The 24895-nt window shown below is 45.1% G+C and overlaps 1 protein-coding gene across 1 annotated transcript in view; it reads right to left on the bottom strand.

Moving 5' to 3' along the window:
• Window positions 1–20021: 20021 nt before the first annotated feature.
• CLSTN2 (calsyntenin 2) overlaps window positions 20022–24895 on the bottom strand; it is a 625300-nt gene continuing 620426 nt past the window's right edge. The window contains exons 13-17 of the mRNA XM_010356587.2: window positions 24046–24216; window positions 23401–23546; window positions 23151–23274; window positions 22196–22380; window positions 20022–20286 (exon numbers count right to left, since the gene is read on the bottom strand). Coding sequence (XP_010354889.1) covers window positions 20083–20286; window positions 22196–22380; window positions 23151–23274; window positions 23401–23546; window positions 24046–24216 — 830 coding nt within the window. The 3' untranslated portion in view covers window positions 20022–20082. The remainder of the gene's footprint in view (window positions 20287–22195; window positions 22381–23150; window positions 23275–23400; window positions 23547–24045; window positions 24217–24895) is intronic.

Below are 24895 nucleotides of genomic sequence, written 5' to 3'. Positions count from 1 at the left end.
CCTGCTCATTGTGGTCACTTCTCACTTTCCAGCTGCCTTACCCGCTGCTTAGCTACATCTGTTAGATGCGTAGGCGAGCTCTGGAATGTGGAATTCCACATAGGCCAGGAATGGTGTGGATGTGTCTGTTGTATGTAGGTTATAGCCAGCTCATTAACAGGGTTGGGAGCCATGCAGTGGGTTTCACTTTTATCTTGAAGTCATGAAACTCTTAGTAGGTTTTGAGCAGGGGATCAGCATATCCTGAGTGATACAATCTGAGCCCATTTGGAAATATCCTCATGCCTATTCTACACACTCACTGGTTGTCTTTCAGGTGGCTCATCCAAGCTGAGACATGGTGTTTCAAGAGGTGAAACCACAGGGAGAGTTTGAAGTGAAAGTCATAAGGGAAGAAATGGAGAGAAGCAGAGAAGCAAGTTGGAGATCTTTCTAGATCACCATCCCATATTGGTACCCATGCCTAGTTTATTTCTGCTGGAGAAGATGATTCTAGAAGCTCAGGTTCTCTGTTCTCTCCATGATCCTGTGAGCTGTCTAATATCCCTCCATAAAAACCTGCTGTCTTAAGCTACCTAAAGATGACTTTCTTGTTTGTAGCTAAGAACTTTCACCAATACACATCCCTTTCTCCCTCTCTCTCAACTTACTCCTCACTTCTTTAGGGTAATGTAAATTTAAAGTAATCAGGCTTTCCTGATAATGGCAGTTCACCCTATTATAGAGGCTTACAGCTCCAGATGTTTCTCCTTTATAGTGCTTATTGTAAGTGCAACTATATACTTATTTATAGGATTATTTAATAATTCTTTCTTTCCACTAGAGGAGAAATTCAGTGAGGGTAAGAACCTGGTACTGTAGGTGTCTCTGGTGCTTAGCACAGGGTATGACTCACAGGAGAAACAGAGTTACAGTAGTTGTGGAACATCTTTGGCAATGAATAATTAATGAATAAGGACTTCAGGTTGCTCCACGTTTCCAGGGTCCTTGTGGATTTCAGGGCATGGAAATGGTCAGAGACCTTGAGGATGGTGTTACTGCTCTGGGAGAGGAGACTCATTTGCCCTTATTTCTAAGTCTGTATTTCCACATGGTTTGCACTCCTGCTGCTTTTTGGTCTCTCTCTGGCTTTTTATTAAAAAAATTTTTGGAACTGTACTTGGATAATCAGGGTGTTTCAGTTCCTATCTGTTGTATGTTTGGGGACTGATTGTAGCTCAAGGTGCTAAAAAGGAAAATGGCATTTGTCACTGGGTTGTAGCACTGTACACTCTGCTTTCTTAAAAGCAACATTTTACTCTTCAAGGCTGATTATTCCCTAGTGGTTTGGGTAGATATTTGGCTCAGGGATACAACCACAGTATTCAGAATGTGACATCTGTGATGGAATCTGGGCTCTGCCTCTCACTACCTATATGACCTTGGACAGGAGACCTAATATCTCTGGAACTCAGTTTCTCCATTCATAAAATGAGGATGAAGATACTTTCTACATGTGGTTGCTGGAAGGATTAAATAGAAAATACTAGTGAAGTCCTGATCCAAAGTAAAAACTCAGCAAATCTTTGTATAATACATCTCTGTGCCCTTTCCCTTTCCCCTCTTTCTCAAACTAATCTGAGGAGGTCACCCATGGAGAATTTTTTCTAGGCTAGACCCCAGAACCTCTGAGTGAATGAGTGAATTAACTCAGTGAATGAAGAAAGGAAGATCTGAATGAATGATAATGTGAGCCATAGGATCCATTACTAAAGGATGCTGGGATAGTACTGGTGACAGTAATTATTTAGTGAGTGCCCAAAGCCTGGACATTGTGGCAGGCAATTTACAGAAATTATCTCATTTAATTATTATAAGAGTCCTTTAAGAAAGTTACCATAGTCACCAATTTACAAATGAGGAAACAAAACCTCAGTGAAATTGTCACATAACAGTGGTGCCGTGACTAGTAAGTGGTTTTACTAAGTGTCATGAAAATAGAAGGCCACAGATATGTATGTGTGTACATAGATGTATTTTGTGGGTATATGTATGTATGTATCACACTCATACATACATGTATAGTATTTATCTTAGTCTCCCCAAAATAGTAGTCATCCGTGACATGATTGTACAGTTATTGAGTGACTATAAATATTGGTGGCACTTGGAAGAGTAAAAGGCAGATAAAGTGAAGGGTAGAACAGGAATTGTAGTTTGACAAGGTAGCCTTGGGAAGGGGAACACAAAAGCAATTGACAGAGGGCTTTTGGGGCTACCTTCTTGTTCTTTAGAGAAGAGAGACCTGGGAGAGTTTTCTGAGCCTCTGAGTAAGGCAAGAAGGCTGTGTTCACAGATCCCAGGGTCCAAGACTGCAGAGCCAGTAGCCACCTAGGGCATGGATGAAACCATTAGGCACGTGTGTATATCTTTGCATGTAATGATTTAAGTGATGTATGTCAGCATCCACAGCTTTCCCTCTTAAGGGCTTCCAAGTAGCTTTATAGTTGTAATAACACTGGAAACACACAGAATATTGACACCCAGTTTTTGAGTGACATGAAGCAGACTGTCTTGAGTGGACATGTAGATTGAAAGCACCAGTTTAAGTTGGATGAGGATGGTCCTGCACGGCCCTGAACCCTGGCATCACATAGCCTTGGATTATTTGTCTGTGTTTTATTTCCTCATTCATAGATGGAAACATAAATGTGCTCATTTAATACAATTTTTGTGAGGTGAAGATGAAATAATGTATGTAAGGCACAGCACAATTCCTGGCACCTAGTGAATGCTTAATAAAGTACATATATTTATAGTGATTCCCATGAAAAATTTGTTACAGGATAAAACATTTCTAAGCCTTAGTCCATTTGGTTTTAGGATCACTAACAAGACACGGAGGCTCTTTGGAAAGTTTGTACCTTGGTTTCTTTTGCTAACATATTCTGGTCATAGTTTAGTGGGACTGACCCAGAGTGAGCTTTAAGCTAGGCTGTTAACACAGTGGAGGCCAATTAGTGAAGAGGAAGAGAGAAGGCATTTCCCAGGGCTGCCATGTGCCACTCGGGGTACTGGGCCTTAAGGACAGTGTGGAGTCCTTTGTCTTTGGCCATTTCCCTTCAGTGCCTGAGCATTGTGGGGTTGGAGACACCAGCCACTTCCAGCCTGTGGTGTTGACACTCAGGTGGCCAGCACCAGTCATGGCTGCCATCACGCCTGTGCACCAGCATCCTCTAGTCAGCTGCAGTGTCTGCATACTTGGGCTCCATAACTTTTCTCAGCTTTTGAAGTAGGCTGATTGAACCTGAGATCAGACCTTCCTGTGCAAGGTCAAGAGGATAAAACTGGGAGGTAAGGCATATTAAATGGGTAGTCAGAGTAGACAAGCCTTGAGGGAAATGGAGCAGGTTCTTCATCCTAGAAGTCATATTAAATAGATGCTTAATTGTCTAATTCAGGATGGTTCCCCGGAATGAGGTACTAACAAGGGGAAGAACCCTACATCTTGGCTCCAGGTCCTTATCTCAGGCTTAAGGCCACAGTTCCCGAAGCATGTTGGAGTGAATGCTGGTCCCGAAATTGTTTAAGGAGGTGAAGGGTTCCATAGTCAAATTGGTCTGAAAAACACTTGTCCATTTATTTAGATGATTTGCAGTAAACATCCTGAAAATTCCTACAATAAACAAAACCTGTTCATTATTTTCAAGAACAGAACTTTTCAGGGAGCCTTAAAAATAGCATCAATTGAAGAATATTCTATGTGCTCCATGCAGTGCACATTAGGAAAATCAGGCTCAAGGATTTCTTGATCTGAAGCAGTCAATGGGGAGTTATTTCTTGTGTCTTCCCAGCCCTATTCCTTCTTCCAGTGAAGGTTCTCTGTATCTTCTTTGAGGAATGCTCCTCCCTTCTCCCCTGAACCATCTGTCTCCCAGATATTTGTTCTTGGTGGCGAGGAGACAGGGAGGCTGTCAGACATGGACCCTAGTCCCAGGGGCTGTACATGACACAGGGAGGGTCAAAGCAGTGCTTAAACAAGACTGTGAGTCAGTACCGATGAGATGAGCACTTTCCTTTCTGAAGTTATAGCAAACAAAATGTGAGCTTGAGAGCTGCCATCTACTACAGAACCCACCTAGTAATAAAAATTGGTTAGAAAAAACCTGCCAATATGAAAAAAGAGCAGACATGAGGGGCACCTAGTTAGGGCCTAGTCAATGATATAGCATAAAATGTTGATATTAACACATAAATAGCATATAATATAATTATGTAATTAATAGATAAATTATGTAATTATATACTATAATATGTAATTCAATTACATAATATATAGCATATAATTATATGTTTATATAATACAGAATGATTAGGTCTTGCTAAGGTTAATATATATAATTTATAAGCATATAATTCTATAATGTGTTGTTAATATATACAATACTGAACATATATAATTTTATATAGTTATATAAAATATAGGTGTGTGTGTGTATATATATGTGTATATATATATCTTAATAACTTTAGCAAGCCCTAATTGTATGTAAGCACCTAATATGTAAGAATGGAGTTATATATAGTTATATACAATGATTAGTTAGATTTATGTAATGATTTAGATATTAATCATCTTAGCAAGTCCTAAGTTTCTCGTCATTAGTGAGGTCCAGCCACACCTCAGCTCTTCTCACTTTTGGGTTATGAGAGCCAAAAATACACATCCTTTTGCTTAGACTTGTCCAATTTGCTACCAAAAAGAATCCTGATGAACACAGGCAGTTTCTAGAGGGGCCCCGTCCTCCACTGAGCTGCCCACATTTCTAGCTTGACTTTAAATAGGGCAGTACTGAATCTACAGAAGATCATAAAATTCACTAAAAATTCCAAAAGGAGAGCAAACAGGAGCACTGGAGGTTGGGCCTCTTTTGAAAATTCTCTGTTCTCCTAGGTGGGGACGTGATATTGTCAACTCTCCTCCATTCCAGCTCTCATTTCATCTCTACCAGCTTTGCTCTTTTCCTTTCCTCCTGCTGCTCCCTGTACCCTGGCTGTGTCTCACTTCTCAGTCATGAAAAGTCAGGAGGTGGCCACATGGTTTGTGATGGAAGAAAGGTAGCTGAGTTACTTGTCCTTTCTGCCCTCCAGGCTCCCCTGTCTTTCGGAGCACAGCCAGTTTACAGCACCGTGTCTCTCCATTCTGGTTCCTCCTCCCCACACAGTCAGTCTTCAATGACTAAGCCTCACTTAATGTAACCAGCAGCCCCCACTCAAGTCATTTGGCCATTAACAGGGATTATAGTCATAAATGAAAGTGGCAGCATTTTATCCCTGGTTGTGTGAAGGAGTTTTTCATGTAGGTCATGAGCCTTCCCAATATTAGATTGAGTCATTAGGAAGGTGGCAGCTTTATTTGTTCATGTTTAAAAGTGCTCTTGGGTTTTTCTTGATATCTGATCTTTAAACAGTGATGTGAGCTAGAGCTGACTCCCAAAAGCCAATGGTAGCATCTCTTACCAACTCTGAGCTCAGTGGCATCATGTTGATGGCTTAAAACTAGCCATGGTGGTACTTGCACCATGGGAATCAACACGTTACAAATTAGATCTGCCCCAACCCCAAAGGTGGTTGTTAACCATTTACCGGCACACCATTGCCCAGATGCTCACATGGCTAATCTTTGCTTTTACCATCTCTGTCCTTCTGCCACCCTTGCAGTGGCATTTATGAGTACTCATCACCTACAAGACCCAATCACCTAAATTGAGGGTGTTGGGACAATTTTTTTTCTGGTTAATCTGACACACCTGGCCCACGCTAATATAGTTTAGAATAGAGGCTGAAACTCAGTTGCCCATGTATTAAATTCAGCCTGACAATTTATTTTACTTGGCCCCCATAACATTTGTTTAAAAAGTGAATTTTCTGCCCCGATTTAAAATCTGGTAGATTTCACATGGAAAACCTGTGTTTCTGACTTCTCTGAAAAGAAAAAAATCAGAAGATCTGGCAATAATGGGCAACCATCCTTGTACTGAGACAGTTGGCGGAAGCTGAGGTGCAGCAAGCCCTCTGCACTTGCTATGCATTTTTCTTTTCGCCCTAGTCCCACTCAGGCAGCTATATTCACTTATGCTACCTGCCTTACTTCTGCAGGTGTTTGAGTTTGGTTTAGAGCAACATTTCCTATGTCTTGTTCTCCCCACCTTCCACTAGAAGGAACTTAATAGGACAGGACATGGTCCGGGGTTGCATAGAATGGTAGGATTACATTCCACTGGGGAAATCAAGCATGGCCTCACTGATAAATAGCTCTGTAACTCTGGAGTGAGACCTCCAGTTAGGGATAAGATTTGCATTGTGTAAGACATGTAAGGAGGGATGACATTCCAGGTATCAGGAGCAGCAGGAACAAAAGCATGCAGACGGGAGTCTCCATGTGCTTTGGGACTGCCACATGTTTTGAGAATGCCAAGACCTAGGATTTGTGCTGGGCAAGTGGGTAATAAAAGGATGAAAACTTAGGTTGAGTCAGGTCATTGAGAACTTTGGATTTTAGGTTTAATTTAATTCCATATAATAAATTATTTCTGAGCCCTTGCTATATCCCAAGCTCTCCACTAGGGCACGAACCCAGATATGATTGTGATAACACCTCTTCCCAGGACTTTTATCCATAGTTTACACATTTGTTTTTGTTGTTGTTTTGAAGTTTTGGCCATGAACCTCTATCAAGTTTATTCAAGCCAGATAAACTAGTACTTTTTCAGGATAAAGAGTACAGTTTATTGGCCCCCTAGGGACGGGGAATCCTTAGAGCACCAGGGACTTTACTTTGAAAGTATAAGTTACTGGAAGTTTCTGTGGCTTGTCAGCCTGGGGGGCACCTCCCAGTGCAACTTCAGCAATGTCAGCCCCATGGCATGCACACAGGCTGAAAGATGGAAGCCAGGGAGGAGGCTGCTATGGTGGCTAAGGGATGAGGGGATGCTTTTAAAAGAGATGAGAAGGAATAGACACAGAAAGGCAATGAAAAATCTATCAGACAGCAAGAACACCAGACAGCCAGAATTATTTGGAGAGTAAGAGTGGTTAGAACTGTCTGAATTGGTAGTGAGCTGCTACATGGGGCAACAGGGAAGCCCAAAAATAGGGGTGTGTGTGTGGGTGCATGCGTGTGTACGTGCACGCGCGCATGCATGGAAGTTACCAAGGTATGGTGTGGAAGGACTACCAAACAGATGAAGCCTTCTTAGGTTCCTTGTTGACCCTCTGAGATGTAAAAGAAAAATTATATTTCCAGTTGACAAACATTGGGCAGAAAAAAATCCTATCTTAACGTTTAGAAGAAAAAACTATTAGGGTGTGAATGTTTCATATTTGGGAACAAATCTTGATTAACTGCTTGGGATAGGAGGATGAGTATGGCTTTTGGCAGGAGACCAGGCAATGAAGAAAAGATGATGAAGCTGCTCTTTAAAGAGAAAAAAAAGTGGGGGGGCTGGATGTGGTGGCTCATGTCTGTAATCCCAGCACTTAGGGAGGCCGAGGTGGGTGGATTACCTGAGGTCAGATGTTCGAGAACAGCCTGGCCAACATGGTGAAACCCCATCTCTACTAAAAATTCAAAAAAATTAGCTGGACGTGGTGGTGCGTGCCTGTAGTCCTAGTTACTCGGGAGGCTACTAGCAAGATGATCGCTCGAAGCCAGGTGGCGGAGGTTGGCAGTGAGCCGAGATCATGCCACTGCACTTTAGCCTAGGCGACAGAGCGAGACTCCATCTCTTTGGGAAAAAAAAGAAACTTATTTTTTATATCTGAGAAGGATGAAGAAAGATGAGAGAAGGGAGTGGGGAGAGGGCAGGAAGATGGCACATGGCTGGGGAAGCTGGCCAAAAGGAGTCTGAAAACAAGAATGTCAATTGTGATATGTAGCTGTTTGCCATATCCTTGCAAGTGACTCATCTTCATGACCCCAACACTTCCAAGAATACTTTGTTTGAATTTTCCCTGCTTCCCTGAGGAACTCAAGCAAAAGATAAGGCTTAACCCTTGGGTTGGCCCAATGCAAAACAGGACGGAGGCTGCAATAACCACAACTTGCAGAATCCTAGGGAAGCGCTCTGGATCTCTGCCAGCTCTGGATGGCAAAGGGAGCCCATCTTCAGTGGACTTTGGGGGAAAGGGGACCCTGGGGGGCATCTGGATGTTAGGGCAGGTCAGCAGGACGAAGGTCTACTGGAGGAGCAAGAGGGAGCGGAAGAAGCAGTAGGAGAGAGATAGGGAGGAATCCAGTTCTGCTGCCCTCATGCAGGGCCCCTGACTCCTCGGAGTCTCATCTTTTCCACAGTTAATAGTAAGAACAACCTACCCTGGGGGTTAAGATCATGCATGTAGAGCTCCAGCACTTTGTAAGTGCTGAATAAATGCCCAGTGTTATAAGGATCGTCTTTGCATTGGTCTCCAATAATTGCGCTGCCAAATTTGGCTCTGGGTATAACAAAGTTCTCTGACTGAAGCCTGATAGGGGCCAACTTGCCATGCCACCAGCCTCACATCCCGCCCATCTCTCTTCCTCAGGCATGGATTTAGGACAGAGCCCCAGAGAATATTGACCCAGCCAGAGCAGTTCTTGATGTCTCACCTTATCAAATACTGAACAATAAAACTCTCAGAGGTCACCTTTACTGTGAAATTCTAAAATCATATTTATTCACCAATTCACAGAAAGTGTCGTAACGACCACCAACATGAATCAGTTTGTAGGCATTTACAAGCCACGGCTGAAAATAAAAATCTGTCTGTGTTGAATAGGCATTTAACAAATTACTTGAAAACTGCAAGAATCATAATTGTTAAAAATTTAAAGTTTGTGTTTCAAACATGGGTAAGATCACAGTCATGGGGAGAAGCCCAACAGATTCCCGTGATGGTTCTTATTTTCTTCCTATATCTTTATATATATAGAGACTCTCAGAGCCCCTCACTCTGTGTCAGTCTGAATTGGATAGGACAGCTCAATTAGGCCTGAGAGGATTCTGAGAAAAGGAGTGGGGAGGGAAAAGGGCATTTTCTCTGACCCTCTGCGGCTGGGCAACCTTGCTGACTGAGAAGACAATGCGCTCTTCTGAAATTAGATTCAATTTTTTGTAAATTCATACAATCCTTCTAATGAGATACTCCAAATTTTGAATTGTTTCACAGTCATACACAATAGTATATTTATCAAATAAACACATTTCTAGACTAAAAAGATTCATTCTTTGAGGCAGCTAGAAGAGCTCAGAAGTCTGATACATGTCAGGTACACTCTGGTCCACCGCTGGAGGCAAAGCCATCCACTGTGGGAGACACAGGCCAGACTGGCAGTAATGGCCCAGACAGTAGCAGTGATTGAAGGTGATTCTGCAAGACGAGGCTGCTCCCCCTCCTCTCTCTGCTGTGTCAACACCAGAGACTCCACAGGAGAGAAAACATACCCCTCTCTCTCAGGCCTTCCCCCCACACACTGAGGTTGAGAAGCTGGGAATAAACAGTGTCAGACCCTTCTAAATGGCGATGGCAGCTCCAGACAAGGGAGAAGGGAAGGACTGCGAGAAGAAATTATTAGACTTTTTAAACCAGATGAACCTAGAATCTTTATGTTTGGTTACAAAATCATGCCTGGAGGTGACAAATTCAATAGCATTATACCAAGTGGGCAACAGTGTAGAGACAATAGTAGAGACAAGCTACAGCTTTAGACAATGGTGGTAGAGAGAAGCTACAACGTTAGCTTGTAGAAACAGCTGTTGGGTGTTCAGCAGATGCAGTCTAGATGCATGCAAACCCACTGTGTGCAGTATGCCTTCACTCTCACTACTAGGGAGCCAGACCTTGTGCCTGCGGCTGACTGAATATTGCATGGAATCTGTGGATTCACAGAGGCTTCTCCTCAGCTAAGAGGGAGTGTGGCTGATGCATTTCTCCATGGCTCATTCAATTTGGGGTATAGTCATACTACTGAGTCTCTATGAAGTAGTGACAAGCTGGGTCTTCAATTTCCAAATGTTTACCAAACTCCTACTATGTGCCAAGCACTGTTCCCACTGCTTTGAGAGCTAACAGTAAACAACAACAATGAAAAAACATGTAACGTCCCAACCAGTGCTTCTAAGGATTTAAAATATGTTGGGACTTTTGACTTTATTCTTTCTTCTGTATTATAGATATGTATATGGCTTTGGAGTGTGTGTATATGTACACATATATGCACACATATATTCACACACACATATATATATAGTCAGCTGTCCATAGCCTACTCATCTCTGATAATGTATATTTTGTACTCAAATTTCCCAAATACCCCTACCAAATCATTCTGACTCTCTTCCTTACCAACATTATAATGTCCCTGACAATAACATAACAAACCCAGCTCTAACACCTACAGATTTCTTTGAGAACAAACAACTTCTACATGCAATTTCTTTTCTAAACTCACCAACTGGTTTTCTTCAACCTCCTGCCCACCCTGTCCAGCTCAAGGCATCAACAACCCTTTATGGAAACCACCGAGGTCAGACTGGATGCAATCAGTTAGATTGATTCATCATGACTAGTTCAATTAAGAACTGATCACCTTCAAACAGCTCTGACTTTGGACACAATTGATTTGACTGCCTCTTTGGTCACATGGCCAGATTTAACCATAATTTTTTTGCAAACTTGGATGCATCTTTAAATACAGAGCAGTGCTTTGGCTTCTGGGGCAGGGGGTTGTTCCTGATGCTGTCACTTGTACCAACTCTCCTGTTTCCTCTCCAACTAGGAGTCACATTTTCCCTCAGTATCTCCTATCTTACTTTTTGAGTGATCAGCCCTGACTTTCAAGTCTGACTTTCTCTCTCATGCCAAAAAACAAAAACAAAAACAGAAAAACAAAAAAAGCTTTTTGCTATATCACACCACCTGAAGGTTGGCTAGTGAACATGAGCAGACCTTTTCTGAATCCCACACATCAGCCGCGCACCTGCAGCCATGTAGGGGAGCTGGAGGTCAGTGGGCGTGGGTTGCAGATGTGGGTGTTCTGTGTTGGCCAGGATGCATGCACTTTTGCCACCGAGGGTGGATGAGCCTTTGTATTAACATCCGTGACCCACAGGCACAAGCAAGGCCCTCCTCACAGAGGCCCTCATGAATCCTTCTGAAGGGCAGATGCTGCCTCCCCATCCCTTTGTCTGCCTTTTCTGCAGAGGTTTTGGAGTCTGCAGCTGAGACCTGTGGGTTGCTTCTCTCTTTCTGCACACAAATTTTGGCTCATTTCTCTGGTTGCTCCTTCTGCTGGGGAGAAGGACCCTCAATATGTGTGTGGGTGTCCCATTTCTGTTCTGAAATGGGCAGTACAAAGGGTCCAGGTAACAGAGATGCATTTTCATTTTAAGATAAAAGCAAACAGACATTAAAGCTAACACGTTTTTGTTGTCTGTGATTAATACACACTGTCTGCATTTTGGCTTTTCTCAAGTCTGTTGCCCTCTTTTCATTAGTCTACTGGGAATTGAGCTTCATGTTGATGAATCTCCTCTGCAGGAAATCTGATAAAAGGAACTGGAGAGCAGCACAGGGACGGGTCATTAACAAATGAGGGCTTTCTCTCCTCAGTTGGGATGCTGCCCAAGACCTCGACAGTGGAGCAAGCAGGCCTCACCCAGGCACATCTACCCCTGCTCCTTGCTTAGGGGGTCCGTTTACTGACTATAGCTAGGAAGGGGTACTCCCCAAACAACCCCACTCCTGTTTTCTCCCATGTGCATCACAAATGTTGTCCTCTGTTTGCTGCACTTCCACCCCTCGTCGAGCTGATGTTACAAAGGACCTTGACTCACAAACCAAGGAAGATGGAGGAGGCTTTCTCCACTGGGGGGATCTTTTTGTTTGTTTGTTTGTTTTGAGGAGGAGTCTCGCTCTGTCGCCCAGGCTGGAGTGCAGTGGTGTGATCTCGGCTCACTGCAAGCTTTGCCTCCCGGGTTCCCGCCATTCTCCCGCCTCAGCCTCCGAGTAGCTGGGACTACAGGCGCCCGCCACCTCGCCCGGCTAGTTTTTTGTATTTTTAGTAGAGACGAGGTTTCACCATGTTAGCCAGGAGGGTCTCGATCTCCTGACCTCGTGATCCACCCGCCTCGGCCTCCCAAAGTGCTGGGATTACAGGCTTGAGCCACCGCGCCCGGCCCACTGGGGGGATCTTAATTCGTCAAACCTAGTCCCTTCACTGAGGTCAAATGATCTCTGGGATTCAATTCAATTCAACATTTGTGGTACACACGTCATGAGCCACGTGCAGAGCTAGGCCCCCATGGTGCCACAATAGCTAAGTCGGTAGTCTGCTTGCCTTGAGGAGGTGGCCATATCAGCAGAGACAGCAATAGTTGGGGATCTATACTAGTCTCATACAGCCATGTTTTCCAAGGTCCTGGTCAGACACCGCATCATTCAACTGCATGTTCTCATGGGGGCAGGGTCCTGCCTCTGGGGAGGTGTTGCCTCATGGTCCAGAGGTAGTAGCTCCTTTCTGCTCCCCAGAAACGGGGGTGTCTTTGGGCCATTCAGGAGGACTCTGAAAAGACTGCTGAGGCTGTGAGCAGAAGACAATCTGGGTTCTTCAGAACTCAACAGATGGTGCTAGTTTTCCTAGGCCACATGTCTAGTCCGTTTCCTAGACTGTTCCTCTTCTGTCCTTCCACCCCAAAGCCCAGGGCCCTGGCCCTCTGACTCCCCATCTCAAAAACCCTCATATGAGGAGACTGTACCTCATAGGAGGAGTCAGTTAGGTGTAAATGACTGATAAAGTACCAGCGAGTTCCTTTCAAAGGTCTGTGGACCTTCAGAGTTTAAGCTATAAATCAATAGTTGCTGGGCCTCAGGGGAAAGGGGAATTGGTGAATCCTGGCAGCCTCACAGACTTTAGAAATTAGAAGGCCCAGACAGATTCTAATTGTAAATGAGGCTGTAGGTTTGTTTTTGGATTTTTGGTTTCTGCTTTTAGTAACATCCAGAATGAGTCACTGCCCTTCCAAGGAAGGCCATGCATTCCCCAAGCAATTCAGTGTCTGAATTGTGACGCCGCATGCTCCAGTCTCATTACAAACAGAGCAGTGCTGCGGCAACCTGGCAACGTCCTTAAATGACCCCTCCACTCTCTGCTGGGCCCTGGTGTTTCCACCAGCATATGGGCTGTGTAGGAAGCAGTTCTCCTAGTGGCCAGGGTCACTGCTGCAGTTTCAGTGTTTCTCCACAACATATGGCCCTCGAAGAGGCTGCTCAGCTTACAGAAACCTGGCAGGTGGCCTTCCTGGGGATGAGTGACCTCGTGGCAGCCTCTCCTGGGCAGTCTGTCTCTCTAGGATAGAAGGGGCAGGCAGGCAGGAATTGTCTCATGCCCAAGGGCAGGTGAGGGACTAGGACCAATGTTCCTTGAAACCACTGCTTCAGTGAGTATGAACTGGAGCTGAAAAGGCCCAGGATGGGGGGCCTGGGGTAGTCTGCTTTGGCACTCTCACTACACTAGTCACTGATTTTGCCTTGTTAATAGTCAGTTCTTCCTAATGCCAGCTCAAGTCATCTCCTTATCCTCTGCATCAGTGGTTCTCAAACTTGAGTGCGTGTCAGAAGGCTCATTAAATCACAGACTGCCTGCCTCCAGAGTTTCTCATTCAGTAGGTCTGGGGTGGGGCCCAAGAATATGCATTTCTCACATGTTCCCAGGTGATGCAGCTGGCCTGGGGAACCACTGCTCCTCAGCACCAAGTGTAAGCCCTCAGCAGGTCTCATGGAGGTGGGCCCTCTTAGATCTTCAGCTCTGATGTTGGGCCTCAGGAGGGCTCCCTTGCATCAGTCTGGCTTGTGCCTTTTGAAACTTGGCTCCTGCTGGCCCCTCTACCTGCATCACCCTTCCTAAATTTCCAGGTCCACCCGGCTGCTGTTGATATTTAAGGACTGCCTCTGTCTTATTTTCTCTGAATCTCAACTGTCAACCATGTTATTTCTGCCCAGTGGGCAGGGTGACTGGCTTTCATCTGTAAGTGAACTGAGTCAGCCTTGATTAGAATTGAGGAACATTCAGGGAAACATTGCCCACTTCCCTGGAGAGCTCCTCGGCCTGCCTCAGTGATGCTTGTCAGGACCTCCAGAATTACACCTGTCATCTGACTTAGGGTGGGTAGCTGTCAAAGCAAGTTATGCTGCCTCCCTAACACTAAACTTCTGTCCCCAAAGTCCTGACTGCTTGTGCACAGCCTCCCAACACTGCAAAGGGACATCCCAACAGCTCACAAGCCAAGAGCTCCTCATGGTCAGGGAAACGTGCCTTGTTCATCCTCCCTTCCCCTGTTGCTGGCACAGGGCCTGGCCTATCACAGGTGTCCAGTGAAGGTCTGCTGAATTACACTGAACATAGCTGTAAACACAGGCTCCCATCTGTTTACCGCCTGCACACAGGGAATGTCTGTCAGCTTTCTGGGGTGCTGCTGGAGGTAACTTCTTCTGTCTCTTTTTGTCTCCCTGGGATGGAGTGAAGCCTGGCTCTTAATCCACAGCCCCTGGAAAGCCAACTCTCCTTTTCCAGTTGGCATTAAAAGGAAAACTAGAGCATGACCTACAGAGCAGGTATAGAATACATCTACAAAGTAAAGGAAATAAAGACAGGAAATAAGGGTACTGGGGTAGACTTCAAAACTTTCATTGCTCATTTCCTTTGCCTGCAGCTGGACAATGGAAAGTGGTTATGTGAAAATTAAATGGTGCCAAGGGCTTTTGCTTGTCAGCCTCAATAAATGTCTGATATGGATACAGAATCCTGTATCATTCATAGCCTGCCAGAGTACACTGCAGAAGGCTTTGGGGATCCCCCAGAGGCCTAAACCTTATCTTACCTGAAAATCATCTACTTTTCACTAGCAAATTCTTTCAAAGAATTAAACCCACTTCCCTACTTTCTCGTAAAAACTATTTGGTTAATTTAAATGTGGGTATGATTAAAAAAAAAAAAAAAAAAGGCCCTCTTTTTTTTCTGCTTGCTGATATTGAGTCATAGAGCCAAGAAGATTGCTAATTTTGAAGTGTGCTCGGTGGGGCTTTCTACTGATGATGTTGCTATTGATTCAAACAGTCACAAGTCTTTAGGATCATTTTTAGAGCAATGGCAAGAGCAGGCTGAAATGAAAATCAGTCTGAGATAATGAACACTCCTGCTCAGAGATCATTATGGGCTGAGCTGTGCTGGGAAGGCACTGAGCCTGGGGGGCTAACACTTGCCTCAGTGGAATTAGCACTCAGTAACCAGGCAGTCACCTCCATCTAGGGCTTTCAACTCTCATGGAATATCTGTCAGAGTTTGTCAGTTCAGCAAATAACAAGTGTTTGGTTTGTTTCTTTTTTGTTTTCCCCTGGAACACGGTCTTTTAAAACAGCTTAATTAAAAACGATGGCACTTTTTCCTGTTGTTCAGTTTGGAGGCAAAGACTACTGGGTAGTTGGTGAGAGGCTTAGGAGAGCAGCTTGCTTTCTCCTGAAGTGGCAGGCTAACTTCCTTGCGTCTATGGTAGGGGTTGGCAAACTATGGCCTTGGGCCAAATCTAACTGGCTGCTAATTTTCATATGGCCCGTGGACTGAGGAAAGGTTTTGTATTTTTTGAATGATTAAAAATGTAAATCAAAAGGGTAAAATAAGACATGAAAATTATTTAAGTTCAAACTGCCTGCTTTTTTAGTGTTTTTAAATTGTTTTATGGAACCTAGATAAAGTTGTATTGAAACATTCATTTGTGTATGTATTGTCTGTTTTCATGCTACAATAGCAGAGGTGAGTACAGTCATCCCTCAGTATCTGTAGCGGATTGGTTCCAGAACCCCCTCAGATACCAAAATCCACAGACGCTCAATTCCTTTATATCAAATGCATAGTATTTGCATACAGCATATGCACATCTTCCTGTGTTCTTCAAATCATCTCTAGGTTACTTATAATACCTAACACAGTGTAAGTGCTATGTAAATACTGTTAAACTATATTGTTCAAGGAATAATAATGAAAAAAAGAATATGTTCAGGTCAGTTGCAACTATACATTTTTTTCCCAGATATTTTTGATTCAAGGTTAGTTGAATCCATGGATTTGGAAACCTCAGATATGGAGGGCCGACTATACTTGTGACAGGTACCAAATGGCTCACAAAGCCCAAAATATTTACTATTTGCCTCTTTACAGATAGTTTGCTGACACCTGACATATAAGAATGGGGGACATTGCTTCCCACCACCCCCAGCCCTCTCACTGGATGGTCCATGTGTACAAAGGATAGCCTTTATTAAATGCAAAGATGTTGGTCTAGACCCTGCTTGATAGGATGATTGAGTAAATTCAAGAAAGTGGTAATGAGGGGTGGGTGCGGTGGCTCACTCTTATAATCTCATTACTTTGGAGGCTGAGGTGGGCAGATCACCTGAGATCAGGAGTTTGAGACCAGCCTGGCCAACATGGCAAAGCCCTGTCTCTACTAAAAATACAAAAATTAGCCGGGCATGATGGTGGATGCCTGTAATCCCAGCTACTCGGGAGGCTGAGGCAGGAGAATCACTTGAGCCTGGGAGGCGGAGGTTGCAGTGAGCCGAGATTGTGCCACTGTACTCCAGCCTGGCAACAGAGCAGCAAGACTTTGGCTCAAAAAACAAACAGTAACAAAAGAAAGTGGTAATGAAAAGAGATTTCACTGAAATCACATTTTTGGTATCTAGATGAATTTGGGCCTTGGCTAGGCTTACAGCATTTGATCAAATGTATGATGATATATGTTTAGTATTTTTTAAGGCAGGCTACCAATTAGCTGGTTGCTTTACTCCACTGAAGCAACTCATTCTGCACTGGAATTTAACCATTCCAATCTTCTCCTCCAACTTCTCCATGTCGTCTGAATCACCTGAGAGTTGTAGCCTATTTTCAAGCTCAGGAAGGCAGAATCTGGTTGTCCACTTGGCAAGACAGGCAATGAGCTGGGCTGTGGCCAAACCAGTCAGCAGTTCCTCCTGGACAGGAGCCTGTATCCGCCTGGCTGCCAACATCTGAGTGAGAGGTCACAGGGTGTCTAGGCCTTCAGGGGTTTTGGTTCCTGGATGCCAGCATATGGACGGTGGAAAATGCCAGACTGATTAATGACACATTTTCCTTGGGATCAGAATATCTGGGGGAGGGCAAGCCACATTACCCTGATCACCTGGATACCTCCCAAAGCTTCTGTTACTGGGATATAACCACCCCTGTCTTGTTCTCATCCACGGTGAGGAAGAGGGTGTTGCAAAGATGACCAATGCCTGCCAACCCAGCGGTTTCATTCAAGTGCCTGATCTTTGCAGCTGACATGCAGAGAATGACCTCTCGTAGCCAGAGTTGAGGGAAATGGCTCTGATTTGTTGTCACCACTGTTTCTCTGCAAATGAGTCCACTAACCAAATGCTTCCTCAAATTATTCATCATTGCTGCCCTAGCCATGGGCCACTTTTACCTGCTACCCCCCTACCAAAAACCCCAAAACATATAAAGATTTTACCTAACAGCTCTCTCAACTGTGAATGAGGCAGCCACCCAGAGAGCATGAGGAACACCTTCCCTACCCAACCAGACCGAAAAGACTGAGCAAAGAGAAAAGCGTTCTCACAAACACTAGACTTAAATACTTAAAATCAAAATCTAATTCAAAAGGAATGGGTTTTAAGCATATGAAGTGTTCTTTTTGCTGCCACAATTTTGGGAGAATTCAGTAGCTCCTAAATGCCCAACTAAAGAATCTTTTTTTTTATTTAAATGGGATCATGAAAACTAATCAGTCCTACAGACTTTCCTCTTGTGGATGTACAGACACAGCCTAATAGAAAAGGGCTATTTGGTTGGGAGAATTCCCAGGAGAAATATCTATTTCCATCCAATGAATACAAAACCCCAGCCTCTCCTGGTGTTTTTCCCTAAGAAGGGGAAAACAAGAGCACTGGTTAAGTTTGTGACCGCATCCTTCCTCTCCTGTGACTTTTCCTCTTTCGGAACTTCATTTGCCTCTTGTGTAATTTCTAGGCCTGTTTATTTCCCCTCTGCAAATATAAAGTCCTCTGTTGGGGAGGAGCTTATCTTATTCAGCTTTTCTTTTTCTCACAGCCATTGGTAGAATGCTTAGCACATAGTAGGTTTGCAGCAGTGTCTGTTAGGTGCATACCTATGACCCCTAAGTAGAATCCTGGAACAGGAGTGGAACTGGGGAGTCTGGGCTTGTCTATACTTTTTAACGACTCTGAACAAGACATTGAATCACCAAGCCTCAGTTTACTCATCACAAAAATGTGTCTAACAACAGATGCCTCAGTTACTTCACAGGATTTGTTGTGAGGTCCAAAGGAAGGAACAGATGCAGAAAACACTTTAGGAGGTGGGAAAAGCTGCACAAGGTCATCCTCATGAATCAGAAAGTTGAAAAGGCCTGCCATGGGTCCTCCCTGGGTGGAGGTCAGACTAGAGGACATTGGCAGTAGTCCCCTTCTTAAGCTGTTTTGATGACACAACGAAAAAGGCTGATATTCTGAACTATTTTTTTCTTAACATAAATGCCACTTAACTAGGGACCAGCTTCGTGCCTGTGCCAAAGTGTGAGCTTTGGGAGGAATGAAGGATGGGGACAGATCGTACACATTGAGGACAAAGATGAACCTGAGACATTCGAAACAAACATGTTCTCAGAGCTTCGTGGAAATTCTGTCATGGCCCTAATTCTTGCCTGCTATTCTCTTGGCCACAAAAGATCGCAGACCAGTTACTATAGAAACAATTCTCTTCACGTGTTGTGCATGTTAGGATGGAGATGGAAAAGATTTCCTTATCAAAAAAAAGAAATAAATTAGGTTTTCAGATATATTTGCCCTCTATCTAAAGTGTTCCTCCTTTTATGAGCAGAAGAAAGAAGAAGCTGCAATGATTGCAAATATGCTTCTAATTCCTTGCAGTTAAATTTCAAACTTTCATTGTAGACTTGGTGGAGCTCGTGCATTTCTAATACATCCGGAAAGCGTGTATTTTCTCAAGAGGGAAAAGAGTGTAAAATAGGAGATAAGGGACCATGAGGCTAAGTGGTGAGAGCCTTGCCAACCTCAGGGTCCCCTCTGTCCTGGGAGAGCCCAGCCACCCCCGCCGCACCCACCATGAAGCCTGTGTGTGATCTCGTTAGCATTTCCTTCTGCTTCCTGGCTCTAGGCTTGTTGTGGCTATCGCCTGGGGCAGTGCCTGTGTGGAATGCCTCCCGGGCCCTGCGGTTCTGTGTGGTGAGCAACCCTGGCAGGGCAGCTGCATGGTTGCAGCAGGTGCCCAGGCAGGCAGGCTCAGATAGCTCTGATGGGGGATCAGGCCCTGCTTGTGGCCAAGGACCTATTCTTGGTTTAGGACTTTTCTTATAAGCTTATGTGGCCTCAGAAAGAAGCAAAGGGAAAGGCTCTCCCAGCTGGGGAACTAAATAGATAGACAGAGAGAGAGAGAGAGAGTGTGTACCTTTCCCTGTGAACTTAGTTCTGCCTCAACAAGGACTTTCCTTTAAACTGTTAAGCACTAAGACCTTAGGTGTGTGAAGCTCCAACTACTCTCCCTGTGTGAAGCAACCTGGAGTCAGCATAGAAGGACCTGCTGGTCTGTGTGGAGGAGACGCACAGTGAGTTGGAACCCCAGGGCCTTGGGGACTCTGAGCCTGGGGAGGTGAGTGACACAAAGGTGGACGTTCTTCCCTGCAGGAAAAAGCAAAGGCAGACTCCGCAGACAGGTAGACAGGATGCTGGGGAGCTTAGGGCAGAAGTGGGGGCTACAGGACAAAGTCTACCCTAAAGTCCCCACTGATGGCCATGCTGGGCTTCTTGGAACTTCCCCATGGATGAGACACAGGGAGTCCCCAAGGCTTAAAGGGTAGGCTCCAGGAAGCTGGAGAAGGCCTTCCCAGACGTGTCACAGACATCAGAGGTGAGGTATGATAGACGTAGGCATACACTGGGTCAGGGTTTACCAAAGGGACATGTGGGCCGGGCAGCAGACCCCTGGGCACTCTAGTAGGGGAGGGTGGAGTCATCCCACTCCAGCTGGGCTTGCCTGGCTCCATTCTGCCCATGTCTGCCTCTGCCCGTCCCTTCATCCTCCTCCTCCTCCTCTTCGCTGTCATCAGAGCCACTGCTGGAGCTCATGTCTTCCTCTGCTTCTTCCTCCTCTTCTCCCTCAGTCTCATCTTCCCCGTGCCCTGGTCCTTCATGCTTCTGGATATCAAGGAGAGAAAGGAAATGCTCGTCAGGGGCTGAACAGAGGCCACTTTGGAGCTTATGTTTCTCCATCCATTAAGGAAACATTTAGGGCCCCTTGGAATTTCTTCTCTTAGTGCCAAACTCTTCAGCCTGGAGGCAGACTTCCTGGAAGGGAAGTCTTCTGATAAAAAGGAAGCTAGAAGGTTCAAGGCAAAAGCCTGAAATAGCAGCAAATTCCAAGGCATGAACTCAAGGTAGACTGTTGGGTATAAATGATGGGCTGGACATTGAAGCCAATCCTATCTATCATTTACTGAACCTTTCAGGCCAAGGCTTGTTTTCAGGCATTTCTGGAGCCTATTTAAATGGAGCTGTCCAAGCCTTAGTGTTTGCTTCTCAGTGAGAGGATGGCATTTGATCTTGTGTCTCTTTTCCAAGTGTGCATGCGATGTCCCTGGGAGCAGAAGGCATTTTAAGCAAAGACTCAGGTATGCTTCCCCTCAAAAATATTCCTTTGGAAAGGACAAATTTATTGGTCCTCACTTTCCATGCTTGCTGCTCATCCCCTGACTTGTGACCTCAGGCTGTACCCCTTCCTTTCTAGTCCAATCCCCCCTCACTCCAGCTTTTGGATAATTCCAGCAAAATTTTATTTCTGGATTTATGTTCTGCATTGATGAACCAGGTCATAAAAGTTGTTTCTCCTTGTTTGGCTACCCACCCCCTCCCCTGACACTTCTTGGGAATTGTCTTTTACCTCCTACCTTCTACCTTACCCCAAATCCTACCCACTCTTCAAGGCCTCCCCCAGGCCAACCTCCTTCAAGGAATCTTCCCTGATTGTTGCAGTCCTGAAGGCTTTTCCTCCTCAAGCTTATTGACTTTTGGCATCACAAGGTTGGCCCTTGTTAGGCACACTCTTGCCTTGTCCTCAGACCGCTCCAGGTATAGTGGTCTCGTTTTCTAGACTCAAGTCTCAACTCTTTGAAGGTGGAAATTCTGGAGTCTGTATAGCACTGAGCTCAGCACTTTACCTACAGCACATGCTTGGAGAAACTGAGCCACATCAGCACACTGCCTTTGAAATTGGAGTGTGAGGCCAGCTGAGGTGGAAACTGGGGACCAGGCTGGGATAATCATCTTCCCCTACCTTTTCTAAGCCTGCGTCTATCATCACCCAGAACCCATGGGCAAAGGGCATGATGTAGAGGGCTTCGCTTGACACTCATGGATAGATTCTGGGGGCTGTTGGCTAATTGGAAAGATATGGACTTTAGAATCAGACATCCTTAAATTTGACTATTGGCTGTGTTAATTTGAGTATGTTACTTTTTTTCTTAGTTGGTTTTCACCTTGGTAAATGAAGATGATAACTCCTATTTTATAGGATTTTGGAAGATTCAATGAGGTGGTGTATATAGAGCACTCCATACAGTATCTGGCATAATGGAGGCTCAATATATGGCAGGCATTGCTGCTATATTTTTCTTTTAATCTGTTCCAAGCCTTTGAGTGAACTCTTCAGGCAGTATGGAGCAAAGGCATCTAATTTGCACTGTTAGTTAATCAAAACTTCAGTACTGAGTCCCTAAGGGTTAGTTAGCTCTGAGCTAAATACTGTGGGGGAAACGAGGCATAGCCACCTCGTGGTGTTTGCTTGCCTTAACAAAATTTCTGGTTCTGTTTGTGGGGTAAGAGCAATGAATACATTTTAAATCAGAGAATGTAGTTGGTGGGAAGGTATGGTCTGTTCAGGTTGAGAGGGCTAGAGGAGCTCAGAGGCAGGAAGAACCAGTGGAGCTGGACTAGATGGGGCAGGGCTTCCAGAAGGCAGGGGTATGGGGCGGCTTTAGGCATAGGAAGGGTTGAGCGGGGTGGAGGGAGAAGCGCCCACCCAGAACTCCCAGCCCTGCATGGGGATCACCTCCATGGGGTTGACTGTGATAGTCAGCGCAGAATCGTCCCAGTCCATCTCAGATTCCTTGGCAGCCTCAGTTTCCTGGATGAAGTGCTGGTGGGCGATCCGGACCCGGTACACACCCATGGCCACGACAAACACAAGCATGCACACGGAGATGATGATGACCACCGTGGCAATGCTTGGGACCACTGGAACAAGGAAGAAACTCCCATGACATGGTGAACAAAGGCCTAGCTCATTCTTGTGAGGGAGCATGAATGAAACATCCATGCATAGGATAAAGTCTGCCCTACCACTTTCCAGCTGTAGAACTCTAGAGCAGCACCTTACCCTGTCTGGGCTTCATTTTCATCACCTCTATAATCGACATAATAATTCCTATCCTAAGAGTAATAGTTAGGTGTAAATTAAATTAATCGGTAAGTTTCCACATAGGCACAGTATAGGTGTTCATTAAATGCAAATTCTCTTTTATTCCTGGCTTTACCCCTCAAATTATAAAGAAATTTCCACAGAGCCAAGCACTGTAGAGTTTAGTAGAAACAGATACAAGTGCCCACCAGATGGTAACACAATATGGCAAATGCTCAAACAGAAATGTAGGCAGAGGACTTTGCAATATGGTGCATACGTGTGTGTGTGTGTGTGTGTGTGTGTGTGTAAAGGGCTCATGGAAAGCTTCATACCGGACATAGTTTTGAGTTGGGCCTGAAATTTTGTCCCAGCCCTTTGTAGTGACCTCTGCTATTATGTGTGTTGTGTAACTTCTTGTTTACTTATTGACTGCCTATTGAGGGTGTGAGTGTCTCAGAGCCAGGGCACATTTTCTCCATTGCTGGGTTCCCTCCCTCAGTTCTGGGCACCTATGTTTGCTACAACATAACTGTCTGTTGAGTAGATAGTCTTGAGTCACAATGACCACCTGTGTCCTGAGGGTCCCTCCCCTTGGGCACCCTACCTGAACTGCGCCGGATGCTACTCCGGGACTCAGGATGATGGACAGACTGGAGGAAGGGAGGCTGCACAATCAGGTGGTTGACATGCTCCTTATCTGAGACTCTGTCTTCATGGAGGACGCTGACCTGGGAAGAGTGGAGAGAGGTGCTATTGACCCAGGAGTGGCAGGTGAGCCAGTTACAGCAGTTCTGAATGAATGATGAGGGAATGGGTGAGCCTTGGCTTCCCTAACAATGGCAGGACCCACTCACCTCCAAGTTGAACTCATTGCTAGTGTAGCGCCCATTGAGTTCTGAGCACTTAATCCGGAAATGCCGGGCCTCAAGAGAAGCTGGACGCCAGTTGCGGTAGCGGATGTGATGTAGCACCTGCTCATAACGGCTCATGGAGCCCACACCTGTGCCAAGAGACCACACTTGTCATCAGAAGGCAGAAAAGGAGGAGGAAGAGAAGAGAGGAGACAGGCTGGGGCTTGTGGTACGAGACCTTGCGGGTCTTGTAAATTTGTTGAGGGTAAGAGCTCAAGATATGTTGGGCAGACAATGTGCAGAAACTCTAAGGGGCCAAAATTACACTGATGCACAAGCTTTCCATACAGACTGCCTCAATCTTCCAGATGTTGCTGTGACAGTTGCTGAAATCAAACATTGTAAGAGAAGGCATCCACCCAGCTTCTACAGAATTCCCCAGGAGTGGAAATGTGGGACTGGTCCCCAAGATGCTTGAGTAACTTGCCAGAGGAGGGTCTAGAAATCTATGCTTGAGGCTAAGGATCTCCAACTGGTCCCTGGGGCTTCACAGTGCTCCTTCACAGGTGCAGTCTCACTCATGTCTCCCTGGACAAGGACATTCTAAGAGGACACCCTTGGGGCAAAGGGGGCTGAGTGTGCCCTTACCGTAGATGGAGTAGCCTGCAGTAGAATTAGTGGCGTCCAGGTGTCGTTGGTGGAGCTCACTGTGGTTGAGCTCTAAGCACTCCTGCCTTGGATCCAAGTCCCCTCCAATCACCAAAATATCACAGAAATCTAAGTTATGAAGCATTTCCTCTAAGACTTCTGATTTGGGGGCTGTAGGAAGACAGACACGGGAAACGCAGGCATGAAGGACAGCTCAAAAAACAGTCCTTTCTAATCATCTTCCTCCTCTGTTATTGCACCCCAGGTTAAGGCTGGGTCAGGAGCAGTGTCTGTGTGATCCCAAATACCACATCCACTGCTCAGATGTCCAGGCGGCCCTGAGGTTGCGTAGCATGAATTAGTGGGAAGAGCATGAATACTGTAGCCAAAAGATGTGATTTGAATACCAGCTCTGCCACTGAGAAGCTGCATAGTGTTAGAGGAACTACCTACCACTCAGTTTCTTCATCTATAAGGAAGGCAAGGGTCTTGAGATGATTGAAAGCAGTGTCCAATGCACATTGTAGGTGCTCAATAAGAAATAGCTCTCATTTGGGGAGAGATAAGTGGCCTTCCACCATGCTCTCATAGCTTTCTCCATGTGGTCCTAATGTGTCTGTTTCCCCAACCACCTGAAGGCTGAAGGGCAGAAGCACTATCTTTTTATGATTGAATCCTTAGTGTCTAACCCAGGAACTAGCATGGACTAGTTATTACTAAACCTTGCTCAAATGGAGCTGAATCATTAATTAATAAACAGGTCAATATGATATAACCAATAATCAATATTTGATAAATTAATATAATTAATGTGCTCCCAGGGGAGCACATTAGCATGTTGGTCAGTCAA

The sequence above is a fragment of the Rhinopithecus roxellana genome, chromosome 1 (genome assembly GCF_007565055.1).
Source record: "Rhinopithecus roxellana isolate Shanxi Qingling chromosome 1, ASM756505v1, whole genome shotgun sequence".
Lineage (NCBI taxonomy): Eukaryota > Metazoa > Chordata > Mammalia > Primates > Cercopithecidae > Rhinopithecus > Rhinopithecus roxellana.
This window is presented reverse-complemented; position numbering and strand designations above follow the sequence as displayed.